This window comes from Pan troglodytes, chromosome 2 (assembly GCF_028858775.2).
Source record: "Pan troglodytes isolate AG18354 chromosome 2, NHGRI_mPanTro3-v2.0_pri, whole genome shotgun sequence".
In the NCBI taxonomy this organism is placed as follows: domain Eukaryota; kingdom Metazoa; phylum Chordata; class Mammalia; order Primates; family Hominidae; genus Pan; species Pan troglodytes.
The window spans coordinates 97,152,953-97,177,877 of record NC_086015.1 but is presented as its reverse complement, the minus strand read 5'-3'; the positions used below and the strand labels follow the sequence as shown (position 1 = coordinate 97,177,877).

The 24,925-nt window shown below is 36.7% G+C and overlaps 1 protein-coding gene across 1 annotated transcript in view; it reads left to right on the top strand.

Moving 5' to 3' along the window:
- The window catches only part of PROS1 (protein S), a 104,471-nt gene that overhangs the window by 66,491 nt on the left and 13,055 nt on the right, over nucleotides 1–24,925 (top strand). Inside the window, exons 5-11 of the mRNA XM_516603.7 lie at nucleotides 4,285–4,407; nucleotides 4,513–4,644; nucleotides 9,501–9,626; nucleotides 11,858–11,979; nucleotides 13,735–13,850; nucleotides 17,307–17,496; nucleotides 23,628–23,795. Of these exons, the coding sequence (XP_516603.3) occupies nucleotides 4,285–4,407; nucleotides 4,513–4,644; nucleotides 9,501–9,626; nucleotides 11,858–11,979; nucleotides 13,735–13,850; nucleotides 17,307–17,496; nucleotides 23,628–23,795 (977 nt within the window). The remainder of the gene's footprint in view (nucleotides 1–4,284; nucleotides 4,408–4,512; nucleotides 4,645–9,500; nucleotides 9,627–11,857; nucleotides 11,980–13,734; nucleotides 13,851–17,306; nucleotides 17,497–23,627; nucleotides 23,796–24,925) is intronic.

Here is a 24,925-nt window from a genome sequence, read left to right as displayed (position 1 = left end):
TTTTTTGTATTTTTAGGAGAGATGGGGTTTCACCATGTTAGCCAGGATGGTCTCGATCTCCTGACCTTGTGATCTGACCGCCTTGGCCTCCCAAAGTGCTGGGATTACAGACATGAGCCACCGCGCCCAGCGTTTCTCATACTTTTTAATTAAAAAATAGTATATTGCCTTTATTTTTGGGAGATATTTTTATTGGGTAAAGGCTTCCACGTTGATAGTGCTCTGTCAGTATGTCAAAGATGTCTCTCCATTGTCCTTTCACTTGAATAGATGCTGATGAAAAATCTGGTGTTATTCTTAGCTTTTTTTTTTTTCTCTATATATGCTCTGTGTTTTAGATTTCTCTTTTTCTCTGGTTTTCTCCAATTTGACACAGTATTTTTAGGTTTATCCTCATTGATGTTTAGCGGGCTTCTTGGATCTATGTGTTCATAGTTTTTATCAAATTTAGAAAATGATTTACTATTATTTATTCAAATTTCTTTTTTCATTTTCCCTGCTATGTTTCCTCTTCTCTTGAAATGTCGATAGCATGTATTAGGCCATTTGATATTGTTTAACAAGTCATTCATGCTCTAGTTGTTTATCAATTTATTTATGTATTTATTGTTTTTATACTTCTTATCTGTCCTTCCTTGATTTTGGATAGTTTTTATGTCTTCAAGTTCACTCTTCTTTTCTTCTCCCATGTATAATTTACTTTTAATCCGATTTAGTGTATTTTTCATTTTATATAGTTTATTTTTCATTTCAATAAGTTCCATTTGGGTCTGCTCCACATCTTCTATTTTATTTTATTTTTTTTTCATCATGCCTATATTTACTACTGGAACATGTGGAGTGCATTTAAAATAATTTTATTTACTTATTTTTCTGATTTTTGGTCATCTCTTTCATTTTGGATATATTTTCATCTATTGATTTTTCTCTTGGTTGTACATTTTTTTCCCTTGTTTCTTTACATGAGTATTTATTTTTTAATTTAATTTAATTTTATATTGTATTGTATTTTATTTGGATATAAGGTCTCACTGTTACCCAGGCTGGAGTGCAGTGGTGTGATCATAGCTCACAGTAACTTCAAACTCCTGGACTCAAGCTATCCCCCTCCCTTAGCCTCTCAAATAGCTGGGACAACAGGCATGAACTACCACAGCTGGGGAATTTATTTTTTAATTAATTTTAAAGATTATGTCTCGCTATGTTGCCCAAGCTGGTCTTAACTCCTGGCCTCAAGTGTCCTCCCTCCTCTGCCTCCCAAAGTGCAGAGTGAACCACTGCATCTGACCTCTACTTATTTTTAATTGTTTACTGGACAAAGCAAACAATACTATTCTCAGTATAAATAGAAAAAAGAACTTGGAACTTTCAATTTGGGCTAAGATGATGTAACAGGGACCAAGTTTATCCTTCTGCCTTAAATAAGTAGAACTTTGGTCTAAGTATATAAAATAATGGTTTTGAACATTGGAGAACAGGAAGCAGAACACTGTGACTCCTAAGGAAAAGAAAATAAGCTTACAGCTTATGTTGCTGGGTCCTGGATTTTCTTTTCTTCTTCCAAACAGTGTTTGATTTTGTTGTGGCATTTAGGTAACTTATGTGGAATACATTGAAAACAAATCTTTTGAGGTTTGATTTTAAGCTCTGTTAAGGCAATCTGGAGTAGCCGTTAGCTTAAAACTAATTTAGCCTCAACAATAAGTCCTTGTGAGGATTCCACCTGATGCCATTTGTACTGTGAAATATTTTAGGTCTGGGTAGTCTAAAACAAACTATCCCTATCCCTCTATGAGCTCTGGAAATTTTCCTGTGCAAATCATCATTCAGCCAAAGACCCTACGGGATCTTTTTGCAGATCTCTGGAGACTCTTTCTCTTTTCCTCTATCTCTCTTTCTCTCTCTCTTTCCATACACACACATTTTTTTCCCTCTCTCTGCCTTTATAGTACTCTGACCAGCAAAATTCTAATTTGATCTCCCCAAACTCCAATATTTGTTTTCTCAACCCTGGGAGACCACTGGGATCTGTTTGTGTTTCTTGCACTGTTGCATAGAAGCTATCTCCAGGCAGTAATGTGGTCCAATTGTAGGTCTCAGCTTGTTTCTTTTCTTTTCCTTAGGAATTATGGTGTTCTCCTTCCTGTTCTCCAATGTTTGAAAAACCATTATTTTACATAGTTAGACTGAAGTTCTACTTATTTAAGGCAGGAAGATAAATCTATTCCTTGTTACATCATCTTAGTCCAAATTGAAAATTTTAATTTCTTTTTCTTTTTTCTTTTTCTTTTTTTTTGAGAGAGAGCCTGGCTCTATCACAGTGGCATGATCTCAGCTTACTGCAGCCTCTGCCTCCCAGGTTCAAGCAATTCTTGCACTTTAGACTCCCGAGTAGCTGGGACTACAGGCATGTGCCACCATGCCCTGCTAAGTTTTGTATTTTTAGTAAAGACAGGGTTTCACCTTGTTGCCTAGGCCTCAAGTGATCTGCCCGCCTTGGTCTCCCAAAGTGCTGGGATTACAGATGTGAGCCATCACACCTAGCCTCTTTTTTCTCTTAATGTTGAGAATAGTATTGTTCTGTCTACCTCATGGAATTGTTCTAAGGCTCAAATGAGGTAATATATTTGGAAAAATATCTAAATTACAGTTATGAAATACTGTATATACTTGCAATGCAAAAGTAGTGTTATGGGATCTTTGGGGTGTTGCTTTTCTGGCTGGAAACTTCTGTGGCTGGTGGTGCCTTTGCCTGAGTTCTTGTCCTGCATCCATGAAGAATGAGGTATGCAGAAAAGTGGAGGGTGAGCAAGATGAACAGGAACTTTACTGAGCATTAGAACAGCTCAGAGGAGACCCTCAGTGGGTAGCTCATCTCTGTAGGCAGGTTGTCCCATCAAGTGTTCAGCCCTCAGCAGAGAGGAGGGCTTGAAGCGGGTGGCTCCTCTCTGTAGCCAGGTCATCCCATTGTCTCTGCAGCTTTCAGTAGAGAGGAGGCCTAGAGTGGGTGGCTCCTGTCTGCAGCTGGTTGTCCCATCAGCAGCTCTCAGCAGAGGAGGGCCTGGAGACGGTGGTTCTTCTCTACAGACAGGTCATTCGATGTCTGCAGCTCCCAGTACACAGGAGGCCCTGGAGATGGTAGCTCCTTTCTGCAGCTGGTTGTCTGGATATCTGTTCTGCTCTGGCTGAGTCTGGGGTTTTTATGGTCTTCAGAGAGGGAAAGTGCATGCTGACTGGTCCATGGGCTGCCATGGGTGGGCCCAGGAAAAAGCACCAAGTGTTCCCCCGTCAGTCAGCAGGACTGGTAGCCCAGCCCACAGGCCTCAGGCCTTCCCCAGCCTGAAGGTGGGACTTCACAGGGGACCTACCCTTTTCCACCTAGGAAGCTGTCTACCTCCTGCCACTGTTCATGGCACCCAGGCTGTTTGTGCCAAGGGGGTGCCTGCAGGCCAGCACTGAGCTGCCCTCAGCACGCCCCCTCAGCTCCCTTCCCATGCTTGTTGGAGCCCAAAGACTGGAGGGGGCAGGGTGCTGGCATGTTAGCGCTGCCCTGAGCTTATGCCCACCCAGCTAGGCTGCGACAACAGCTGGCTTCAGCTCCAACCTTGTTCCATGACCAGAGTGGGTGTCAGGAGAGAGGAGAGGTCAGGAAGCAAGAGCAGGCACTTCTGAGCCTGTGGTGGGCAGAATGGGCCTCCCCAGGCCCTCAAGAGCACAGAGATGCCCAGGTTTCCAGCCAGGCTTGGGCAGCTGCAGCTGCACTCAGGGGACTCTTGTCCCACCAGTTTGGAAGGGGTGGAGCTCCCCCTTGTCCTTGGCTTTTACCAGCTCCATGGCACGTGCAGCCCTGGCCATGCCTCTAAGATCAGAGTGGATGCCTGCTTCGGGGAGAAGCCTGGCAGCAGGAGCAGGCCCCCAAGAGCACAGAGACACCCGGGTCCGGAGCCATGACAGGGAAGCTGCAGCAGCATCCGGGGAGTGTGGGGCTCCCATCTGCTCCATGGAGTGGGAGGCCCTGGCCCACATCCCCACTGCAGCTGGCGTCTTGGCAGCGGCCACTCTACATGGGCCACTGCTGCCATCTGTAGTTTATTTTTACAAAATAATTATAAAGATTTGCCTAATAGGCTCACTTTTTAATTTAGGAAAAGTATTATTTAAAGAAAGGAGTTGTGGGTTTTTTTTTCATTGGTTCTAGGCTTCAGGATTTTTATTATAGTACACACAATTTTATTTTACCATGACATGAGATAAAAAAAATAAATAGATGTCTATTTCCTTCAGCCATTCCAGACCAGTGTAGTCCTCTGCCATGCAATGAAGATGGATATATGAGCTGCAAAGATGGAAAAGCTTCTTTTACTTGCACTTGTAAACCAGGTTGGCAAGGAGAAAAGTGTGAATTTGGTACGTATAATAACCCCCGCCCCCCAGCTCATCAGGATTGGTCTCCTGAAAAGTTCTCTGCAGGTTATATTACTTTAAAAATAATTTATTTTTTTCCTGTTTTAGACATAAATGAATGCAAAGATCCCTCAAATATAAATGGAGGTTGCAGTCAAATTTGTGATAATACACCTGGAAGTTACCACTGTTCCTGTAAAAGTGGTTTTGTTATGCTTTCAAATAAGAAAGATTGTAAAGGTAAGAGCAGGATGGTAGAATTAAAACACATTTACTATGTGAGAATAATCCCAGTTAGAGAAATTTTACTAGCAAATTTTTGGAAAAATGATATGTAAGTGCTTATACTAACACATTTTTATCGACATTGAAGCCTTGTGATACTGTGGAACTGCTTTTTAGCTTTTGTTTGTTTTTGAGAGATAGGGTCTCACTCTGTCTCCCAGACTGGAGTAGAGTGGCTCCATCATGGCTCACTGTAGCCTTGACCTCCCGAGCTTAATTGATCCTCTGACTTCAGCCTCCCAAGTAGCTGGGACTACACGTGCATGCCACCATGCCCAGCTAGTTTTGTTTTGTATTTTTTGTAGAGATGGGGTTAATCATGTTGCCCAAACTGATCTTGAACTCAAGTGAGCCTCCTGTCTCAGCATCCCAAAGTGTTTGGTTTACAGATGGGAGCTCTCTGCCTGGCCTGCATTTTAGTTTACAGTACTGATAACACAATTTTAAAAAATTTTCTTATTGTATGTGCATGTACACACTTGTGTGCATGTTTCAATAAGGAATTTCATTATAAAGTGATGTTTCAATGCAAGTCTTTGCATGCTACAAACTTTGCAAAATCATTGTTTATCCTGTTTTCAGACATTGTATTTTTTATTCTCTTCTAGTAAGATACATAGCCATAGAAAGAAATCCACTGCAATAACCTCTTCCATTGTATTTTATTTTTCCTTTTCAGAAATACTTTTCTGATTTCCAACATCAGCCCTTCATCTGGCACCTCATTTCCTGTTGTGGTTTTGGGAAAGTAAAAGATCTAGTTTTCTTTCTCTTTATACCTTTAAGATCATATCATTGGTCATAACTCCTTTTTCCTCTTCAGACTTAAATATTCCCTGTTAGTTTAGCTTTCTAACAAGTCATTTTACTAGTGTATTTGTTTTGTTTTTCATTGTTTTCCTATCCCTAAATTTTGACTTTTTTTCTCTCTGTATACTGTCTTTCAGTTTGGCTGTGTTAATGCTATGACTAAATCTTCAAGTATTCATACCAGGTGTATGGATGACTAAAAATAAAATTTCCCACCTGGACTTAAAATTTGCCTTTAGAAACTGGATACAATATAATATCCAAGTTCTCTCCTCCACTACTTTTTGTTTGTTTGTTTTGCTAAAATGTTAAAAAAAAAAAAAGTAAGTTAAAATGTGAATTTCTTGTTCGACTCTTTATTTTATATATATTTTGGTAAAGCCCTAAATTGGATTCGTGTTCAAATCATCCATCTCTTACTGAATAGCAGTGTTTAGTATGATAAAATGTACTATAATATTATTTAAACTGCAGTTAAATGACTCTAAAGTGAACTACATTAACAACAAATTCTTCTAAACAGTTATCCAATTTGTGATCATGTATCTTTCTTATCTGCCTATTTGAAGGTCTGTTTGAGTTTGGATTTTGAGACTACTTAGAATATATACCCAAAGGACTATAAATCATGCTGCTATAAAGACACATGCACACGTATGTTTATTGCGGCATTATTCACAATAGCAAAGACTTGGAACCAACCCAAATGTCCAACAATGATAGACTGGATTAAGAAAATGTGGCACATATACACCATGGAATACTATGCAGCTATAAAAAATGATGAGTTCATGTCCTTTGTAGGGACATGGATGAAATTGGAAATCATCATTCTCAGTAAACTATCGCAAGAACAAAAAACCAAACACCGCATATTCTCACTCATAGGTGGGAATTGAACAATGAGATCACATGGACACAGGAAGGGGAATATCACACAACAGGGGACTGTTGTAGGGTGGGGGGAGGGGGAAGGGATAGCATTGGGAGATATACCTAATGCTAGATGACGAGTTAGTGGGTGCAGTGTGCCAGCATGGCACATGTATACATATGTAACTAACCTGCACAATGTGCACATGTACCCTAGAACTTAAAGTATAATTTAAAAAAAAAAAAAAGACTGTCATTAGAACATGAGTGATAGAAAAACCATCACAATGCTGGATACCATATGCATTTTGTAAACAAATAGTACCCATTCTTACTTCTACGCTTAAATACTTTAATAGTCTCTTTCTAAAGAATTTGTGTTTTTATTGTTTTTATACGATAGATAGGGTTTCGCTCTGTCACCTAGGCTGGAGTGCAGTGGAACGATCTCAACTCACTACAGCCTCAACCTCCTGGGAGATCCTCCCACCTCAGCCTCCCAAGTAGCTGGGACTACAGGTGTGCACCACCATGCCTGGCTAATGTTTGTAGCTTTTGTACAGAGACAGATGGAGTTTTGTCATATTGTCCAGGCTGGTCTCAAATTCCTGGGTTGAAGTGATCCATCCACTTCAACCTCACAAGGTCATGGGATTACAGGCATGAGCCACCACACCTGGCCAAATTTGTGACTTATTAAAAATTAAAAAGTATTTAATTCTTATCCACTCAGTTAATACACATATATATGTGTAAATGATTACAAAAGTGCTCTTATTAATAGGAATGTTCCTGATGACCACATCTGTTCTTATATTCATTTGCATTATTGTTTAGTCATGATATGTAAGTAATAACGTAGAAAACAGATAGAAGAATATATAAAAAACTATTACAGCCAGGCACTGTGGCTCATGCTTGTAATCCCAGCACTTTGGGAGGCCGAGGTGGGTGGATCACCAGGTCAGGAGATCGAGATCATCCTGGCTAACACGCTGAAACCCCGTCTCTACTAAAAATACAAAAAATTAACCAGGGTGGTGGCAGGTGCCTGTAGTCCCAGCTACTCCGGAGGCTGAGGCAGGAGAATAGCGTGAACCTGGGAGGCAGAGCTTGCAGTGAGCTGAGATCACAACAGATCTGTCTCAAAACAAACAAACAAACAAACAAACAAACACCACAAAAAACACTATTACAATGGGACCTTTGCCAAGATGTAGAAATGGTTGGGATCCAGTTGCCAGTAACTGTCTAAAGATGAAAGAATAAAGCTTAACTTTTCTTTTCTTCTTCTTCTTCTTTTTTTTTTTTGAGACAGAGTCTCACTATGATGCCCAGGCTGGAATGTAGTGTGAGCTCGGCTCACTGCAACCTCTGTTTCCCGGGTTCAAGTGATTCTCCTGCCTCAGCCTTCCGAGTAGCTGGGACTACAGACGCACGCCACCACGCCTGTCCAATTTTGTATTTTTTGGTAAAGACGGGGTTTTGCCATGTTGACCAGGCTGGTCTTGAACGCCTGAGCTCAAGTGATCTGCCCACCTTGGCCTTCCAAAGTGCTGGGATTACAGACATGGGCCACTGTGCCCAGCTGAAAGAATAAAACCTTTCAGTCAGACATTAGATGTCAGTTTGGAGTCATAAACCCAATGCACTGTAACTTAAACTTGTATGATCTAAATAATTCCCTGCAATATGCCTCAAACCAAATACACTTATTGACATATTTTTACTGATTTTATTTTATTTTATTATTTATTTATTCAGTGACAGGGTCTCCCTCGGTTGCCCAGGATGGAGTGGAGTGGTGCAATCATAGTTCAAGGCACCCCAGCTTCTGGGTTCAAGTGATCCTCTTGCCTTATCCTCCTTAGTAACAAGAACACATGCCACCACTCCTGGCTAATTTTTTTCTCTTTTCCTTTTTTGTTTTTAATATGTAGAAGTGGGGTTCCACCATGTTGCTCAGGCTGGTCTCGAACACTTTGACCCCCAAAGTGCTAGGATTACAGCACTGCTGCTGTGCCCGGCCACTCCTGGCTAAATTAAGAAAAAAAACTTTGTAGAGACAGTGTCCCACTGTTGCTCAGGCTTACTTTATTTCAAAAACATAGAGTTTTTAGCTCTTTTTAAAAATTGGATATTTTACTTTGAATTAATTAAAGATTCACATGAAGTTGTAAGAAGTAATACAGAGAGATGCTATATACCCTTTACCCCATTTTCCCTTCGTGGTAAGAGTTTACAAAATGATAGTACAATTTCACACTCAAGACATTGACAATGATACAGTCAAAATATAGAAAAATTCCTACAAGGGAACTGGTTTTATTATTTTTGTGCAAGTTATTTTAAATAATATCCTAAATTTTGACTATTAATCTGGAAAAAAAGCTGTCAACTTTTAGAATAGAAAACATATTTTCTGTTCTGAATTTGTCTTTCTCCAGAGAGTACACAGAGTAGTTCACTAATAATTCTGTCTCCATTAAACTATTTCTGTCACATGTTTTGTTTTCTTCACAGGTGCTCATCTAGTAACTAGTTGCTATCAATATGTTATCTCCTTCTTCATTTGGCAATATAATATATGCATCTGAAATTTCTGGAATATTCATTTAGCACTAAATTCATATTGGATTAACTGCAGATTTATAAGTACTTAGAGACCTTAATCTTATTTTAAATTTGAATCACTATTGTCTACTTTAGACAACAATAGTAGTGTACTAATTAGACATTTGTTCATTTCCAAAGAAACAAGATAGAAGAGATGAGCCATCCCATGTACAAAAAATACTTGTGATAATATGGAGTGAATCTGTTTTCAAGACCTCCATTTATTTTCGCACCACAACCTGGCAGATAAGAAAATTTCTAAAGCTTTCTCCTTCTTAACATAACTAGAAAGGAACATGGCAAACATCAATCAAATTTCCCTCTGCATTTGTAGAAAATCATATTTAGTGAGCTAACATATGATGATAGATTTAATGTTTTTTGGTCCGAAGGCCAATCTGTTATCTCATTACATATATTAAACTAGATCCAGGAAACACAAATCAAGGGTTCTTTGGTAGTGTCTGCTGGTATGGGAAAAATGTTTTTTAATATAGTGATTTTATTTATAGATGTGGATGAATGCTCTTTGAAGCCAAGCATTTGTGGCACAGCTGTGTGCAAGAACATCCCAGGAGATTTTGAATGTGAATGCCCCGAAGGCTACAGATATAATCTCAAATCAAAGTCTTGTGAAGGTAGGATGATAGTGGTATCATTACTGATGGTGGAGAGGGTGGGTGTGAACCCTGAACTGATATTTAAAAGCATTGGCTTTGTTTGACATCAACAGTCATATTTTCTTATCCCTAATATAGCTTGTTCAATTGGGTAATCATTGGCTTCCTTCCTTCCAGAGCAAGAGTATGTAAGGCATATGGTCTTTAAGTTTGGTGTTAGGCGCGCCAATTGGCCCTTTGAATTGGAGACCTCCATGTGTGGTAAAAACAAGATAAACATATTTTCACATCATTTATATCATATTCACAGATAAAGAGAATTTCACTTTGGAAGGAAAAACAGTAGATAGAAAAGAAAGACACAAGCTTAAAAATCATCTTAGTGAGACAATGAGCATGGTTAAAACTTTAGTTTTTATTCCAAGCTTTTCAGTGATTTTTCTGTGCATATATAAATAAATCATTTATTCTAAAATAAAAAATGACACAGTTCTGTTATCTCATGATAAAGAAATGATAACAATACTCTAGAAATTTAAGAAATACTCATCGGTAATGTCAGAGCCTGTGGGTTTGGGGCAACCCCTTAAAGGTGCTATTACTTCATGTGACTGCAGTGGCGCTGCCCTGTGTGCATCAGGAAGCTTCAACATATTATAGTTGTTTGTTTGTAGATTTGTTTATTATGATATACAGATTATCTCATACCTTCCTTTCGATTTTTTAAAATTTTAAAACAGATTTACTGCCATGGCTGGAACTAATCAATACTAATTTTTCTATTGTGTCTGTGTGTATATATATATATATATATATATATGTATGTATATTCACACACATGTATAATGTACCTTTTAAAAAATAGATTTAGGGGCTACAAGTACAGTTTTAATGTACTCTTTTAACCATTTTTAAATGTACAGTTCAGTGGCATTAATTACATTCATGCCATTATGCAGCCATCACTGCTATTTCCAAAACTTTTTCATCAGCCCCAACAGAAACTCTTAAGCAGTAACCATTAAGCAGTGAGTTTTCTTTTATTAGTTACCTTGATGGCGGTAACCTCTAATCTTGTTTTCTGTCTCTATGAAGTTGCCTAAATCAATAATAATTTTACAATATATTTTTTAACTACGTATGCTGCTTTTGAGATTTTGATGTCCTGTCTCCTTTTGCAATCACCAAAAATATTCCCCTGCCAGCCCCCGCAACACATTTCTCCTTTCTCACCATTGCAGATACAAATTACCGTGGAAAACTCTAGATGTCTGCGGAATTATCATTAGCCAACTTCATCACTTGTATTGTAGTTTTATTTAATGAATGACATATTTTTTAAAAAGATGTATATATGACTCTTATCTATAACTTTAATAATATGCAATTTTAATACTAAGGATTATTAATTTTGGGAATCTATTTTAAATTATTTTATGAGAACATATTCAATAATAGCATTTATGAGCTTGTGGAGTTTTAAAGGTCATAGGGCATATCCAATGAAAATGTCAATGATCTTATATAACTCTGAGATAGATGTTTGCTTCAACATAATATTATAAATTTCCAAGAATGATTTTCTCAAAATATGGAGTAGGGACAGGGACCATATAGAAGATTTCATAATATGGGAGATTACATCACAGTGAGGTTTAAAAAAAAAAAAACAGATATTTCCCTAAATTCACTGCCAACATTAATTATCGCATTATGAGTGTTCCAATGTTCTTGATATTGTCATTTAATTCCTGATTCTATCAACCTTCAGTTAAAGGGGTCTTTTCTTCCCTTCCCTTCCCTACCTTTCCTTTCCTTTACTTCCCCATCATGCTCTCCCTTCCTCTTTCCCTTCTCATTTCTTTTTTCTTTTTTTCAAAGCAATGAATTGTGAGGTAATCTCAATGAAATTCAAATGATCAGAAATGACAGTTAAGTTGAGATTCTCAATCTTTTTTTTCTTCAAATTCAAAATGAGAAATTTGGTAGAATTGTTATACTTTACTTAATCACTGAAAGTTATAAATTAATTTTTGTTTCAAATATGTAAATAAAAATTATACTTGTAACTCGTTTAAATTTCCAGGTTCAGTATTATGTTTAAATGTAGTTTGATGTCATAGTATTTCTTTCCCTAAGGTTCGATTATCATTGATTATATCATACTACAATCATAATATTCCTCTGCCTATAAGATTGAACATTTAGGGGATATTAAAGTGTGTGTGTGTGTGTTTTTTTTACCTCAGATATAGATGAATGCTCTGAGAACATGTGTGCTCAGCTTTGTGTCAATTACCCTGGAGGTTACACTTGCTATTGTGATGGGAAGAAAGGATTCAAACTTGCCCAAGATCAGAAGAGTTGTGAGGTAAACATTTTACAATGCTTAACTTCTCACCTGTTTTCTAAAATGAGAGATCCTAGATACTTATTTTCACATAGCTAAGTCAGGAAAATACAGACGTTCTGCAATAATTGCTGTAGCTTTAAGCAGGTTATGAGTCATGATTATTTACTAATTATGGTCATGTAAGTCATAAACATTGGGGATAATTAGTGGCTGGGTTTAAAAAAAGAGGATAGAGTCACAGTTTAGAGAGTACTTATCTGTAGTCTGTACATTTATAAAATACAACTTGTATGTTTACTTAAGAAATCAAGAAAAGCTGAGTTTAATAGCCCTCATTGTGAAAAAAAATCTCCCATAGAAACTTCAGTGAAAACATTTTCCAGTGTCTACTTTTCTGGATTCCACTCTGACTAGTTTGATCATGCCTTAGGCGTTATAGGGTTTATAAAGTGCTCATAAAATTTCAGAGGGTACAAGTGCAGTTTTAATGTACCCTTTTAACCATTTCTAGGATTTAGTGGGGTTTAAGTATATCATAATTCAGAGAGGTTGATTTCTTAATCTGTGTCTCTCAAACTTGCTTTTAATTACTTAGATTTAATGCATAATTGACCCAGGAATTGAATATTGGGGGTAGGTGCTCATTTTTACTTCATTGAAATAAATGTCACCATCTGAGCTCTTTTTTTCCTGCATCTTTTTTTTGACAAGTGAAGGTAAAATTATATATTATTATGAGGCAGACCATAAAAAATGCCTAAATAATGATTTAACTAAGTATACATACATACCTCTATAGCTGTTGCCAAAACAAAGCTGTATATGTCCAGAAAAATGTCACATTCAATAATATGCAACCTACTTGGTAATAAGCTAGTTGGCATTTGTGGTAATTTTGGTACGTTACTACTTAATTGAAATGCCATGCTGTGTGAACATCTATTTTGTAATTTAGTCCTTTATTATTTCTGTATTTGGTGTAGTTACATTTCACCGTCTGCCTTGAAATAGATTTATTAAAGTTTTAAGGGGAAATAAAATGTTATTTCTGGGCCTATATTTAATACAGTGCTATGTACGTAGTTCTCCTCAAAATATCCTCATATGTGCTCAATAATTTGTATGTTAAAAGCTTTTCATTTTAATGTTTGTTTTCACTCGTAGAAAAAAATACTTGATACCATATGTGATGACTTTAAATAACGTTCTTGTAAATTCCTTGGAGACTATGAGATCTGAATTTATATTTATTTCCTTCATGTTTTCCAGTATTCCCTTTACTATCTAGATAGCACATTCTTGCTCAGAAAACTTTTGCTTAATAAATGAATGAGTGAATGAATGAGGTGCTGTTTATTGGTACATTAATTCTTACACCTATTTCTGACTTCAAATAAAAATAATTTTCAGACATAATTCATGGGAGATAATATACCTGACTGTTAATTAAAGAAACATATATTGGTTCTTGAAGAAAGAGTTTGTGTTTAGGACGAAAATTTGCAAAGGAAGTATTAAAGACAAAGATCGAAAGCCATGCACATTGAACGAGACTTTAAAACACATGTATTCTTGGAGGTTATACTGATAGATACACTATACAAGGAAATGGAAGATATGTATTTATTATTACCAAAAATATTCTTAATTATTTTAGTGTATTACAGATGATACATTAGTAACCAAACAAAAATGCATGACCTCACACAAACATTAAGCAATAACCTGTGCATTTTGATTTTCTTGTTGTTTATTTGGTTTCTTTTATTCCAGGTTGTTTCAGTGTGCCTTCCCTTGAACCTTAACACAAAGTATGAATTACTTTACTTGGCGGAGCAGTTTGCAGGGGTTGTTTTATATTTAAAATTTCGTTTGCCAGAAATCAGCAGGTGAGGAACCAATACCAATGATAATTTCTAGAGGTTAAGCAGATAAGGGCAGAAGAAAAGTTGCTGAAAAGGTTTGAAATGTGTGAAATTGTATTACCTATCAGATAATATAGTCATATTACCAATCAGATGACTTGGGGAAACCTAAAGTTAATTTACTCCTTCACACATGTAATTTTCATGCTAAAACCTTTTTGAGTCATTCTAGGCTGACTTTCCCCAATGAACATTTTACATTATTCCATATTATTCCTTTTGTAGAAAATGCATATTTACTAAGAAGCTGGGAAAGTAGATTTCATGTACTTGTGAAATTTCCATTATTCTTTACACATGTTATGAAAACCAGGTAATAAAAAATACTCAGTATTGCTTTTAGAATATCATTATATTCAAAATTATTAAGGAAAAAATTTAAACTTGCTTAAGTGGCATTTTAAAGACATATATTACATAATTTTAGTTGGCTGTCTAAATACTTTATCCATTATTATCGTACTTAGATTGAGTTCAGAAATGAAGTAAATGCTTATGTTTTTTAGTCATGATTCCACTTATTTTTTATAGCAATGTTTATGATCCAATTTTTATTTTATTATATTTATTTATTTTTGAGACAGAGTCTTGCTTTGTTGCCCAGGCTGGAGTGCAGTGGCGCAATCTCGGCTCACTGAAACCTTTGCCTCCCAGGTCAAGCAATTCTCCTGCTTCAGCCTTCTGAGCAGCTAGGACTACAGGCGTGAGCTGCCACACCCAGCTAATTTTTGTATTTTGAGTAGAGACAGAGTTTTACCACATTGCCCAGGGTTGTCTCAAACTCCTGACCTCAGGTGATCACCTCAGGTGATCTGCCATAATTGTACTTCAGTTATCAGATTTTCTCAGAAGCATACATTGCTGGAAGTAGAAGAAAGAAATTGGATTTTTTTTGGAATAATGAGAAGGAAAAATACTTGAGAGATTATACAGTTCAAATTTTAAAATATTTTAATTAAATAAGCATGTATGTTTAGAACTTAATGTTAGATACATGAATGATTATTCATTAAATAATTCAACTAAATTCATAGATGTTATTAAAAACATTGAAAATTATTCTAAGATTAATAACTTACATAAATACTTAAGTAACAGTGCTCCTTCCACACTTTATTTCTGCCAATATGTGGTTTTTTCCTTTAACATCACAGAGCAACTAATATCTTCTAATGATAGAGATTGGAGAAAACCCTTCCCTGCTATGAGAATAATAATGAGAGAAAAATATTAGTTCTAGTAAATAACACTTTTAGGAATACAATTGATCCTCCAAATCCTTGAGTTCCTCATCTGTGGATTTAACCAACCTCGGGTAGATAATATTCAGAAAAAAACACAATGACAATACAATACAAAACAATACAAATGAGACACAATACAGTATGACAACTATTTACATAACATTTGCATTGTATTGAGTATTATACATAATGTAGAGACGACTTAAAGTACGTGAGAGGATGTGCATAGGTTATATGCAAATACTATGCCATTTTATATAAGGGGCTTGAGCATCTGTGGATATTGATACAATCTAGAGGTCCTGGAGCCAATCTCCAGGAGTTTGTTCATTTCTCACTGATGATTCACAGTAGTTTGATCTCTAACATGGGATCGGAATTGGACAAATTATTTTTTCCAGAATTTATTATTTATTTATTTTAAACTTTTCATTGAAATATAAAGTATGTACCGATATCTACACATTAGATTAAATGTATAGCTTGATGAATTTTTATAAACTGCCCCCTGTGTGATCAACACAAAGAATAGCTAGTGCTTTTATTTATTTTTGCAAATTTCTTGACGTCTGTTGCTCATGATCAAATACTTTCCCTCCGTAAATGTCAACAAATTCATTCTATTTTCCTGTTTACCATGCTTGTGAAAAAGAATGAATTGTTCCCCATTGTAATGAATCAATATGCTGCTGATATATTCCAGAAACAAAATATGCAGAACATGACCCTTTGAAACTATGATTTCAGCCTGATTTTACAAAGAAAAGGAAATTATCTCCATAATAGAATCAACTGCTGGAAGATCCTGAGCATACACAGATTTGGATTTTGGCAAGATAATATTGCTTCACATCAGCAAAATGCTCAGATAATTATGAAAGAGCATAGAAGTCCTTATTCCAAGCAAAATTGTTCTTTTTTTCATAATCTGAGTTCAGTAAATTCCTACTACATTGTTATCCATCCAACATACTTTACTCCACATTTTACCTGTTTTTTAATATTTCTTTGGAATTCTAAAGATGAAAACATTCATTTTGTCACCTTTTCTTTGTTCCATTTGAGGGAGATACGTGCCCCATTGCAAATGGTGCCTCTATTACTATTACTATTTTACTATATTGCGGTAAGAGTGTGGGATTCTGTCCTGCCTAATATAGCAATTATCTGAAGTCCAGACTCTTTAACTTAAATTGCCTTTATTTTAAGTTAGGTGACTAATAGTTATACACCTATTGTTCCTTTTCCCTGTTTGTCTTTCGTCAATCATGTGGATTTGCTAGTCCCTTGGAAACTTCAATGCTGATTCTCATTGAAGTGTTTTAAGGATACTGAATCAACACATGTTATTTTAAGTCCTGCATCCCAAGACTTTTCTCCCCTGTAATAGCTACATATATGTCTAGAGTCTTAATAGCAACAGATGTTGCCAGCACTCAGATACCCCCCAAACACATGGGTAGACTATGTCTTTTAAGTTTTCCTTCTGTGTATTCTACAACAGTGACTTATGCAATTGGAGTTTTAGGAAAGCTAATAGATATATTTTAAGTTTTTAAATTTTACCTTTCTTACCACACATGAAGGCTTAATGATGTCTGCAGTCATCCATGTGCCATCTTGTAGATCTCCACGAGTGATTCCTGACATGTGAAATTATAGGGAAAATATGCCTTTTGATGAATAAACCAACGATGAAATTGTAACACATTTTATGATCACTTATGGATACAGCAAAAACAAAAACAAACAAAAAAGAACAACAACAACAAAAAAAACTACCACTTCTTAATGTCAGATTATATAGTGTATAAAAGGCTCCAGGAGAGATATAGTATGCCTGATACTTATACCTGTGTATTAATTCCAGCATTTGGAAGGTGCTATCAAAATATATGCCAAAGAAAGATGACAAATTACCAAAGCATCTGTTCCCTGGGGAAAAGATTCCAAGAATAAGCAAGAAAATATAATAACTTAATTTTAAATGTACATGGAACCAGAGATAATACATGAGCAGTCTAATTCTGCCCTTCTCTTTTATTAATTCCAGATAAAGAAATAAATAATTGACTCTTTGTCTGTGTTACTGTTTGTCAGTACAAGAAAAAAAGAATAATGCATTGAGCTTTCTGTATTTCTTACTCTTAAGGATCTCTCTTTGTCCATTGTTTAGATTTTCAGCAGAATTTGATTTCCGGACATATGATTCAGAAGGCGTGATACTGTACGCAGAATCTATCGATCACTCAGCGTGGCTCCTGATTGCACTTCGTGGTGGAAAGATTGAAGTTCAGCTTAAGAATGAACATACATCCAAAATCACAACTGGAGGTGATGTTATTAATAATGGTCTATGGAATATGGTACGTTTGCAGATTTCATCAATATCTTCCCACTTTGATGCAGTCTGTATAAATCATAATTTATTTTTATAGTGATACCAAACCAAAATGGATTTGGAGTTATCTGATGCTATATGAGGTATATTCTACATACTGTAAATCCCTGAAGCATCCTGAGAAATAATATTCTCACTTAATATATTAGAATCATTGTTTTTAGTTATTTGCTTGAACTACTCTGTCTTTAACTTTTTACCTTTTTTAGTTGCTGTTTGGTGAACAGTGGTGTTAGGGACTATTATGAGGCCTAACATTTTTTTTTTTTTTTTTTGAGACAGAGTTTTGCTCTTGTTGCCCAGGCTGGAGTGCAGTGGCGCGATCTCAGCTCACTGCAACCTCCACCTCCCAGGTTCAAGTGATTCTCCTGTTTTGGCCTCTCGAGTAGCTGGGATTACAGGCATGCACCACCATGCCCAGCTAATTTTGTGTTTTTAGTAGGGATGGGGTTTCTCCATGTTGGTCCAGCTGGTCTTGAACTCCTGACCTCAGGTGATCCACTTGCCTTGGCCTCCCAAAGTCCTGGGATTACAGATGTGAGCCACCGCGGCTAGCATATTGTTTTTTTTTTTTTTTTTTGAGACAGTCTCACTCTGTTGCCCAGGCTGGAGTGCCGTGGCATGGTCTTGCCTCACTGCAACCTCCACCTACTAGGTTCAAGAGATTCTTGTGCCTCACCCTCCTGAGTAGCTGGGATTACAGGTGTGCAACAGCATACCTGGCTAATTTTTGTAATTTTAGTAGAGACAGGTTTTCACCATGTTGGCAAGGCTGGTCTCAAACTCCTGGGCTCAAGCTATTCACCCACTTTGGCCTCCCAAAGTGCTGGGATTACAAGAGTGAGCAACCACACCTGGCTGGCATAACAATTTATGCAAAGACACCACTGATCAAGGAAAACTCTCCTCAATTGCCAATAATATTTTTTAAAGTAAGGAGAAATAAACATAGTAACAAGTCTAAAAAGGTAATTCAAATTCAAATATAAGCAGATAGATAAGTAATCCTTAAAAAAAAAATAGACACAGGGTCTTGCTATGTTGCCCAGGCTGGTCTTGAACTCAAGGAATCCTCCTCCCACTTTGGCTTCCCAAAGTGCTGGGATTCCAGGCATGAGCCATTGTACCGGACCTAGTTGTCAGTTTTTGTGCAAATGATATACATTAGCAGGTACCAGTGTGCTTAGAAATCAGCATTTTAGGCTGGGCGCAGTGGCTCATGCCTGTAATCCCAGCTCTTTAGGAGGCCAAGGCAGGTGGATCACCTGAGATCAGGAGTTCGAGAGCAGCCTGACCAACATGGCGAAACCCCATCTCTATTAAAAATACAAAAATTAGTCAGGCTTGGTGGCGCACGCCTGCAATCCCAGCAGGAGAATCATTTAAACCCAGGAGGCAGAGGTTGCAGTGAGCCGAGATCATGCCACTGCACTCCAGCCTGGGTGACAAAGCAAGACTGTCTCAAAAATAAAAAGAAAGAAAGAAAGAAAGAAAAGAAATTAGCATTTTAATTTAATCCTACATATAGCCTTTAATCTAATGATCAAGAATAGCACTTTAATCAACTGGATTAAAGTGGGACTTTTCTGAAGGGATTACTGCTAGTTGATAGTGGGGAGAAGTCTTTTCTGAAGTATAGAGTCATTGCTGCCATCAGCAGAGGATAGCTGAGAGAAGATTGGCTTCACCTTAGAATGTGGTGCACAAAAGAGACATCTTTTATGCCTAGAGGAGCTGGCAAGAAGTTTGTGCTGATCTCAATTTATTTATTTATGTTATTTATTTATTTATCATCACTATTATTACTATTATTTTGAGACGGAGTCTTGCTCTGTCGCCCAGGCTGGAGTGCAGTGATCTCTGCTCACTGCAACTTCTACCTCCTGGGTTCAGGTGATTCTCTTGTCTCAGCCTCTCGAGTAGCTGGGACTATCAGTGCCTGACACCATGCCCAGGTAGTTTTTGTATTTTTAGTAGAGACAGGTTTCACCATGTTGGCCAGGCTGGTCCTGAACTTCAGACCTCAGGTGATCAATTCTCCTCAGCCTCCCAAAGTGCAGGGATTACAGGTGTGAGCCACTGCGCCCAGACAAGAAGTTTGTATTGAGAAGTCATGTGAGGTCATCACTAAATTATTTTGGTCCTTCATTTATGCAGGCATGCACTCATTTATTCAGTAAGCTTTTAGTGAGTGCTTTTGATGCTAAGTTCCTGAGTTCAAGGCATTAGAACTATAGCATATCGGGGAAACCTGCCCCCAATATTTCATTGTAGGGTCTTTCTATTTTCCATAAGTGTCGGCTGGCTGAGAAATAAAGAGAAAGAGTACAAAGAGAGGAATTTTACAGCTGGGCCTCCAGGGGTGACATCACATATCGATAGGACTGTGATGCCCACCTGAGCCACAAAACCAGCAAGTTTTTATTAAGGATTTCAAAAGGGGAGAGGGTGTAAGAACAGGGAGTAGGTCACAAAGATCACATGCTTCAAAGTGCAAAAAGGAGACCAAAGATCACATGCTTCTGAGGAAACAGGACAAGGGCAAAATCAGAAACTACTGATAAAGAGTCCAACAAAGACCACAAGCCAAAGGGCAAAAGCAGAATTATTGATAAAGGTCTATGTTCAGCGGTGCACGTATTGTCTTGATAAACATCTTAAACAACAGAAAACAGGTTTTGAGAGCAGAGAACTGGTCTGACCTCAAATTTACCAGGGTGGGGTTTTTTCCCCACCCTAATAAGCCTGAGGGTACTGCAGGAGACCCGGGCGTATTTCAGTCCTTATCCCAACTGCATAAGACAGACACTCCCAGAGCGGCCATTTATAGACCTCCCCCCAGGAATGCATTCCTTCCCCAGGGTATTAATTATTAATATTCTTTGCTAGGAAAAGAATTTAGCAATATCTTCCCTACTTGCAGGTCCGTCTGTAGGCTCTCTGCAAGAAGAAAAATATGGCTCTATTTTGCCCGACCCTGCACGCAGTCAGACCTTATGGTTGTCTTCCCTTGTTCCCTAAAATCGCTGTTATTCTGTTCTTTTTCAAGGTGCACTGATTTCATATTGTTCAAACACACATGTTTTACAATCAATTTGTACAGTTAACACAGTTGTGATCCTGAGGCGATGTAGATCCTCAGCTTATGAAGATAACAGGATTAAGAGATTAAAGTAAGACAGGTGTAAGAAATTATGAGTATTATTTGAGAACTAATAAATGTCCATGAAATCTTCACAATTTATGTTCCTCTGCTGTGGCTCCATCCAGTTCCTCCATTCGGGGTCCCTGACTTCCCGCAACAATAGCAAGAGATTTTCCTCACTCTAGAGCTTAGTACCTCACAGATAAGTAGCTGATGCTTCTTTGGGAAATAATATAATGTAACATGAAATACATTACATTAGAGGTACAAACAAAGCACACTTGGGCAAACGTGGTGAATTTATAAATGATTACATCTTATCTTTGATTATGAGTCTAATATTAATAGGAATTTTAATTGTAAATGTATCATAATTCATTCAGCAAAATATTTATTGGCACTTCTACGTGCTAATCCTTATTCTAGGTGGTAAAGATACAACAGCAAATAAAAAAAAGTCAGTGCTCTTATGGAGCTTGCGTTCTAATGGTGAGATGCAAACAACAAATGCATGAAAAAGTAAATATGCCAGATAGTTATTCATGTTATAAGGAAAAAGAAAAGCCAGACAAAGACATAGAGAGTGATGGTGGTTAGTATGCATATAGAATCAGGAAAGGCATCTCTGATGAGATTAGATCTGAGCTGAGACTTGAGAGCACATGTCATGAGAAATACATGAGGGAATATAAAAGGATTCTGTACCATGTGAACAGCAAGTACAGAATTTCTTGGAATAGGATGTGTTTGGTATTTGAGGAATAACACAGAGTAGTGTAGCAGCAGGGGAGAGTAGTTAGAAAATGAGGTTAGAAACGTGGTCTAGAATAAGATCATCTAGGGCCTTGGAGGCCATGATGAGGATGTGGATTTTATGCTAAATTGAAAGGCCCTGGATGGTTTTGAGAAGGGACATGATCTAGTTTGCATTTTAAAAGATAATCCCAATCAGAAGCTAATGGCTTTATGGAAACCAGAAGTGGAGAATGAGTGTATAACAGGATATGGGGATATGGAGTTAGGAGACTGTTGGAATAACCCAGCAGAGAGAAGATGACAGTTTGACTGGTGTGCTGATGGTAAGAGTGGTAAGAAGTGGTCAGATTCTGGATATATTTTTGAAGTTAAGCCTTCAATTAAAATTTTTGAATACTCAGCATAAAGAGGGGTTTTAAGGCCATGAAACTGTTTGTGTTGACCAGTGGTTCCAAACACTATCTCATCCAATGTCTGAAAATATATAATGCTCCTTTACTATTCTATAATGAAATGTATCAGTAATATAAACTACCTTCACATATACCCAATCAAAACCAAAATAATTCTGTCATTATTATATTAATATGGATAAATAAAAGGAAAGTAATTTATAAGAAAATAATATGTATTTCAATATATACGTAGTCAACTATAACTATAACACTTGTCAAAGCTTGCTTCTATGCATAAAGTAAAAGCTACAAATGAAGACTAATGCTGGGGTGTTAAATTAGCAACTCAAGTACCATTAAGGGCATACATGGTGTTGCCATTGGTAATATTAATTTTCCAAAGTGGTGGGAAGTTCCTGGTAAAGATATGAACAAAACAAATATCAATCTATCCTTAGTTGTCAAGATTATTACATTCTTGAAAAAGGTAATGAATGCTAAAATAGTGCAGCAAATATTTTGTGTCTATGTGTGCACAAACTCAGATGATCGTAAGCATGAATATTCCCTACATGAATACCTAGCAGGGATGTTCAAAAGATTTTAAGAATACTTGATATTTTATTATTAGTTCTGCATTACTTATTATTATTAATTCTGCATGACTAGCCTATGTACATAATGCAGATTGTCTATCATCTTGCAGTGCCAGCATGGCCCCTACTCATTGTGACAAATAAAAGTGTTCCTCACCTCCAAATTTTCCAAATGCCCTGGAGTGGAGTCATAGTGTCTCACTTAAAATACTTGCATGGCTACAGGAAAAAGGTCTGGGGCCTGAGCTGTGGGGAGGGGAGGATCCAGCAAAGGAGACTGAGAAGTAGTGGTTAGAGTGTAGAAAGAGAAGCAATCAGGGTCAAGTGTTGTAGGCTAAGTTAAGAAAGTCGGTAAAGGAGAGAATAGTTGTTCCCATGCTGCTAATTGGCTATATTAAAGAAGGAGTGTTGACCAACTTTAAATTTGTGTTACTAAATTTATTTTATGTTGGAGGATAGTTTTTCCCTTCCTATCATGGTGTTTTAATATGCTTATTGTTTGGCTTATATTATTGGTTAGTGAGTGAGGAGTTTGCTCTTTGAGTGCTATAGTTTTACTTGAAGTGATTGCAGCAGTGGTTCTTCAAATTGCCTTTGTAGAAGGAATTTTTATTGTTGTTTACCCTTACTTGAAACCTTTTTTAAAAACCCAAACAACTCTCAAAATTGGAAAACTCCAATTTAATTTTATGTATTTTTTTCTTATTGCCTCAATCACTTTTGAATTTTAAAGAAAAAATAATTTGTGTGCAATTAACAGAATAGTGAACATATTGATTTTTCTTACTTTATATTAAGAACTTATTTACACTATTGATTCCATGTGCGTATTATCAGACAATTGCAAAATAAGACCACTTAAATTTTTCCTAAGATAGAATGGCTCACTTAATTGTTAATTTTCTAGCAGCCTGGAATTGAAAGATATATAACTGGATGTTTAAGCTTAACAGAATAGTATTTTTTTTAACTTTAAAATATGGTATGCTTTTAATTTTTGATCGTGCTGCCACCCTAGATGCCTTTTTATCACATTTATCATAATTTGACATTCCAAATGAGTTGTAACAAATTAATAATTACATTAAAATGATTACTTTACAGAAGTATTTTATTGGAATAATAACATAAGTTTTAGATCCCAGTATTTCAAATGACATGTAGTAATACTTGGTTATTTGGTAATTTTTCTTTTTAATTGTAGGTGTCTGTGGAAGAATTAGAACATAGTATTAGCATTAAAATAGCTAAAGAAGCTGTGATGGATATAAATAAACCTGGACCCCTTTTTAAGCCGGAAAATGGATTGCTGGAAACCAAAGTATACTTTGCAGGATTCCCTCGGAAAGTGGAAAGTGAACTCATTAAACCGGTAATGATCCAAGCTTGTATCATTCATCATGGATGAGTTCCTTTTGTCTGTAATAGATTTGAATATGTGTGTTTCTGAGAATCAATAGAAGTTGTTTTGTTAAGCATACTAAGTGTGACAACTTGAAATGATCATGGAAAAATAACATTAGTAACCCTTGAAATTATATTAATGAAATAAAAAAATGACGTAGTGGTTTTGTGCCCATTTAAATCCCCAGCATAAATCATGAAGTGGATTTCTAAAATTCTCAAGTTAACACTTGAGAATGTTAACACTAATGTTAACATTAGTAATGTAATGTTCAGTGTTAACATCATGATAATCCATACTCAGTTGTTAAACATATAAATTCATATATTTAAGTCCAAAATTACACCATTTTGTAAAAGCCAGTCAAAGGACTTTCTCAAGTCTATTTTTAGGACTTAAATGCAAGAGCTAAAGAATAGCACATAAGGTGAAATTTATTGTTAAATATTTACTATCTTATATCCGTCTTTCATTCTCTGGAAATTCGTAGTTACTTTAACTTTTAAAAGATTTCCATTATATGATATTAAGCTTGAATTAATTAACCCATGTTGACATGAGTATACCTGTTGTTTGAAACTGAGAAATTAATACACTTTAAAAGTTAAATAAATTATTCAAAAAGTATCAATCATTTATGAAATGGTTATTATATGTCTTGAGCCTGGCAGGATACTTGATGGAGGCTAAAGAATGCAAACACTTTTGTGTCTGAAGAGAGTTAGAGTCTGATTGGCAAGACAAACCCATATTATAAATGCCACTAAAGAAAAACAAGGCCAGGCGTGGTGGTTCACACCTGTAATCCCAGCAATTTGGGAGGCCGAGGCGGGTGGATCACCTGAGGTCAGGAGTTCAAGACCAGCCTGGCCAATGTAGCAAAACCCCATCTCTACTAAAAGTACAAAAATTAGCCAGGCGTGGTGGTGGGCACCTGTAATCCCAGCTACTCAGGAGGCTGAGGCAGGAGAATCGCTTGAACCAGGGAGGCAGAGGTTGCAGTGAGCCAAGATCCTGCCACTGCACTCCAGCAAGACTCCATCTCAATCAAACAAACAAAGAAGATAAACAAGACAACTTAGAGCCCAGGGCCACAG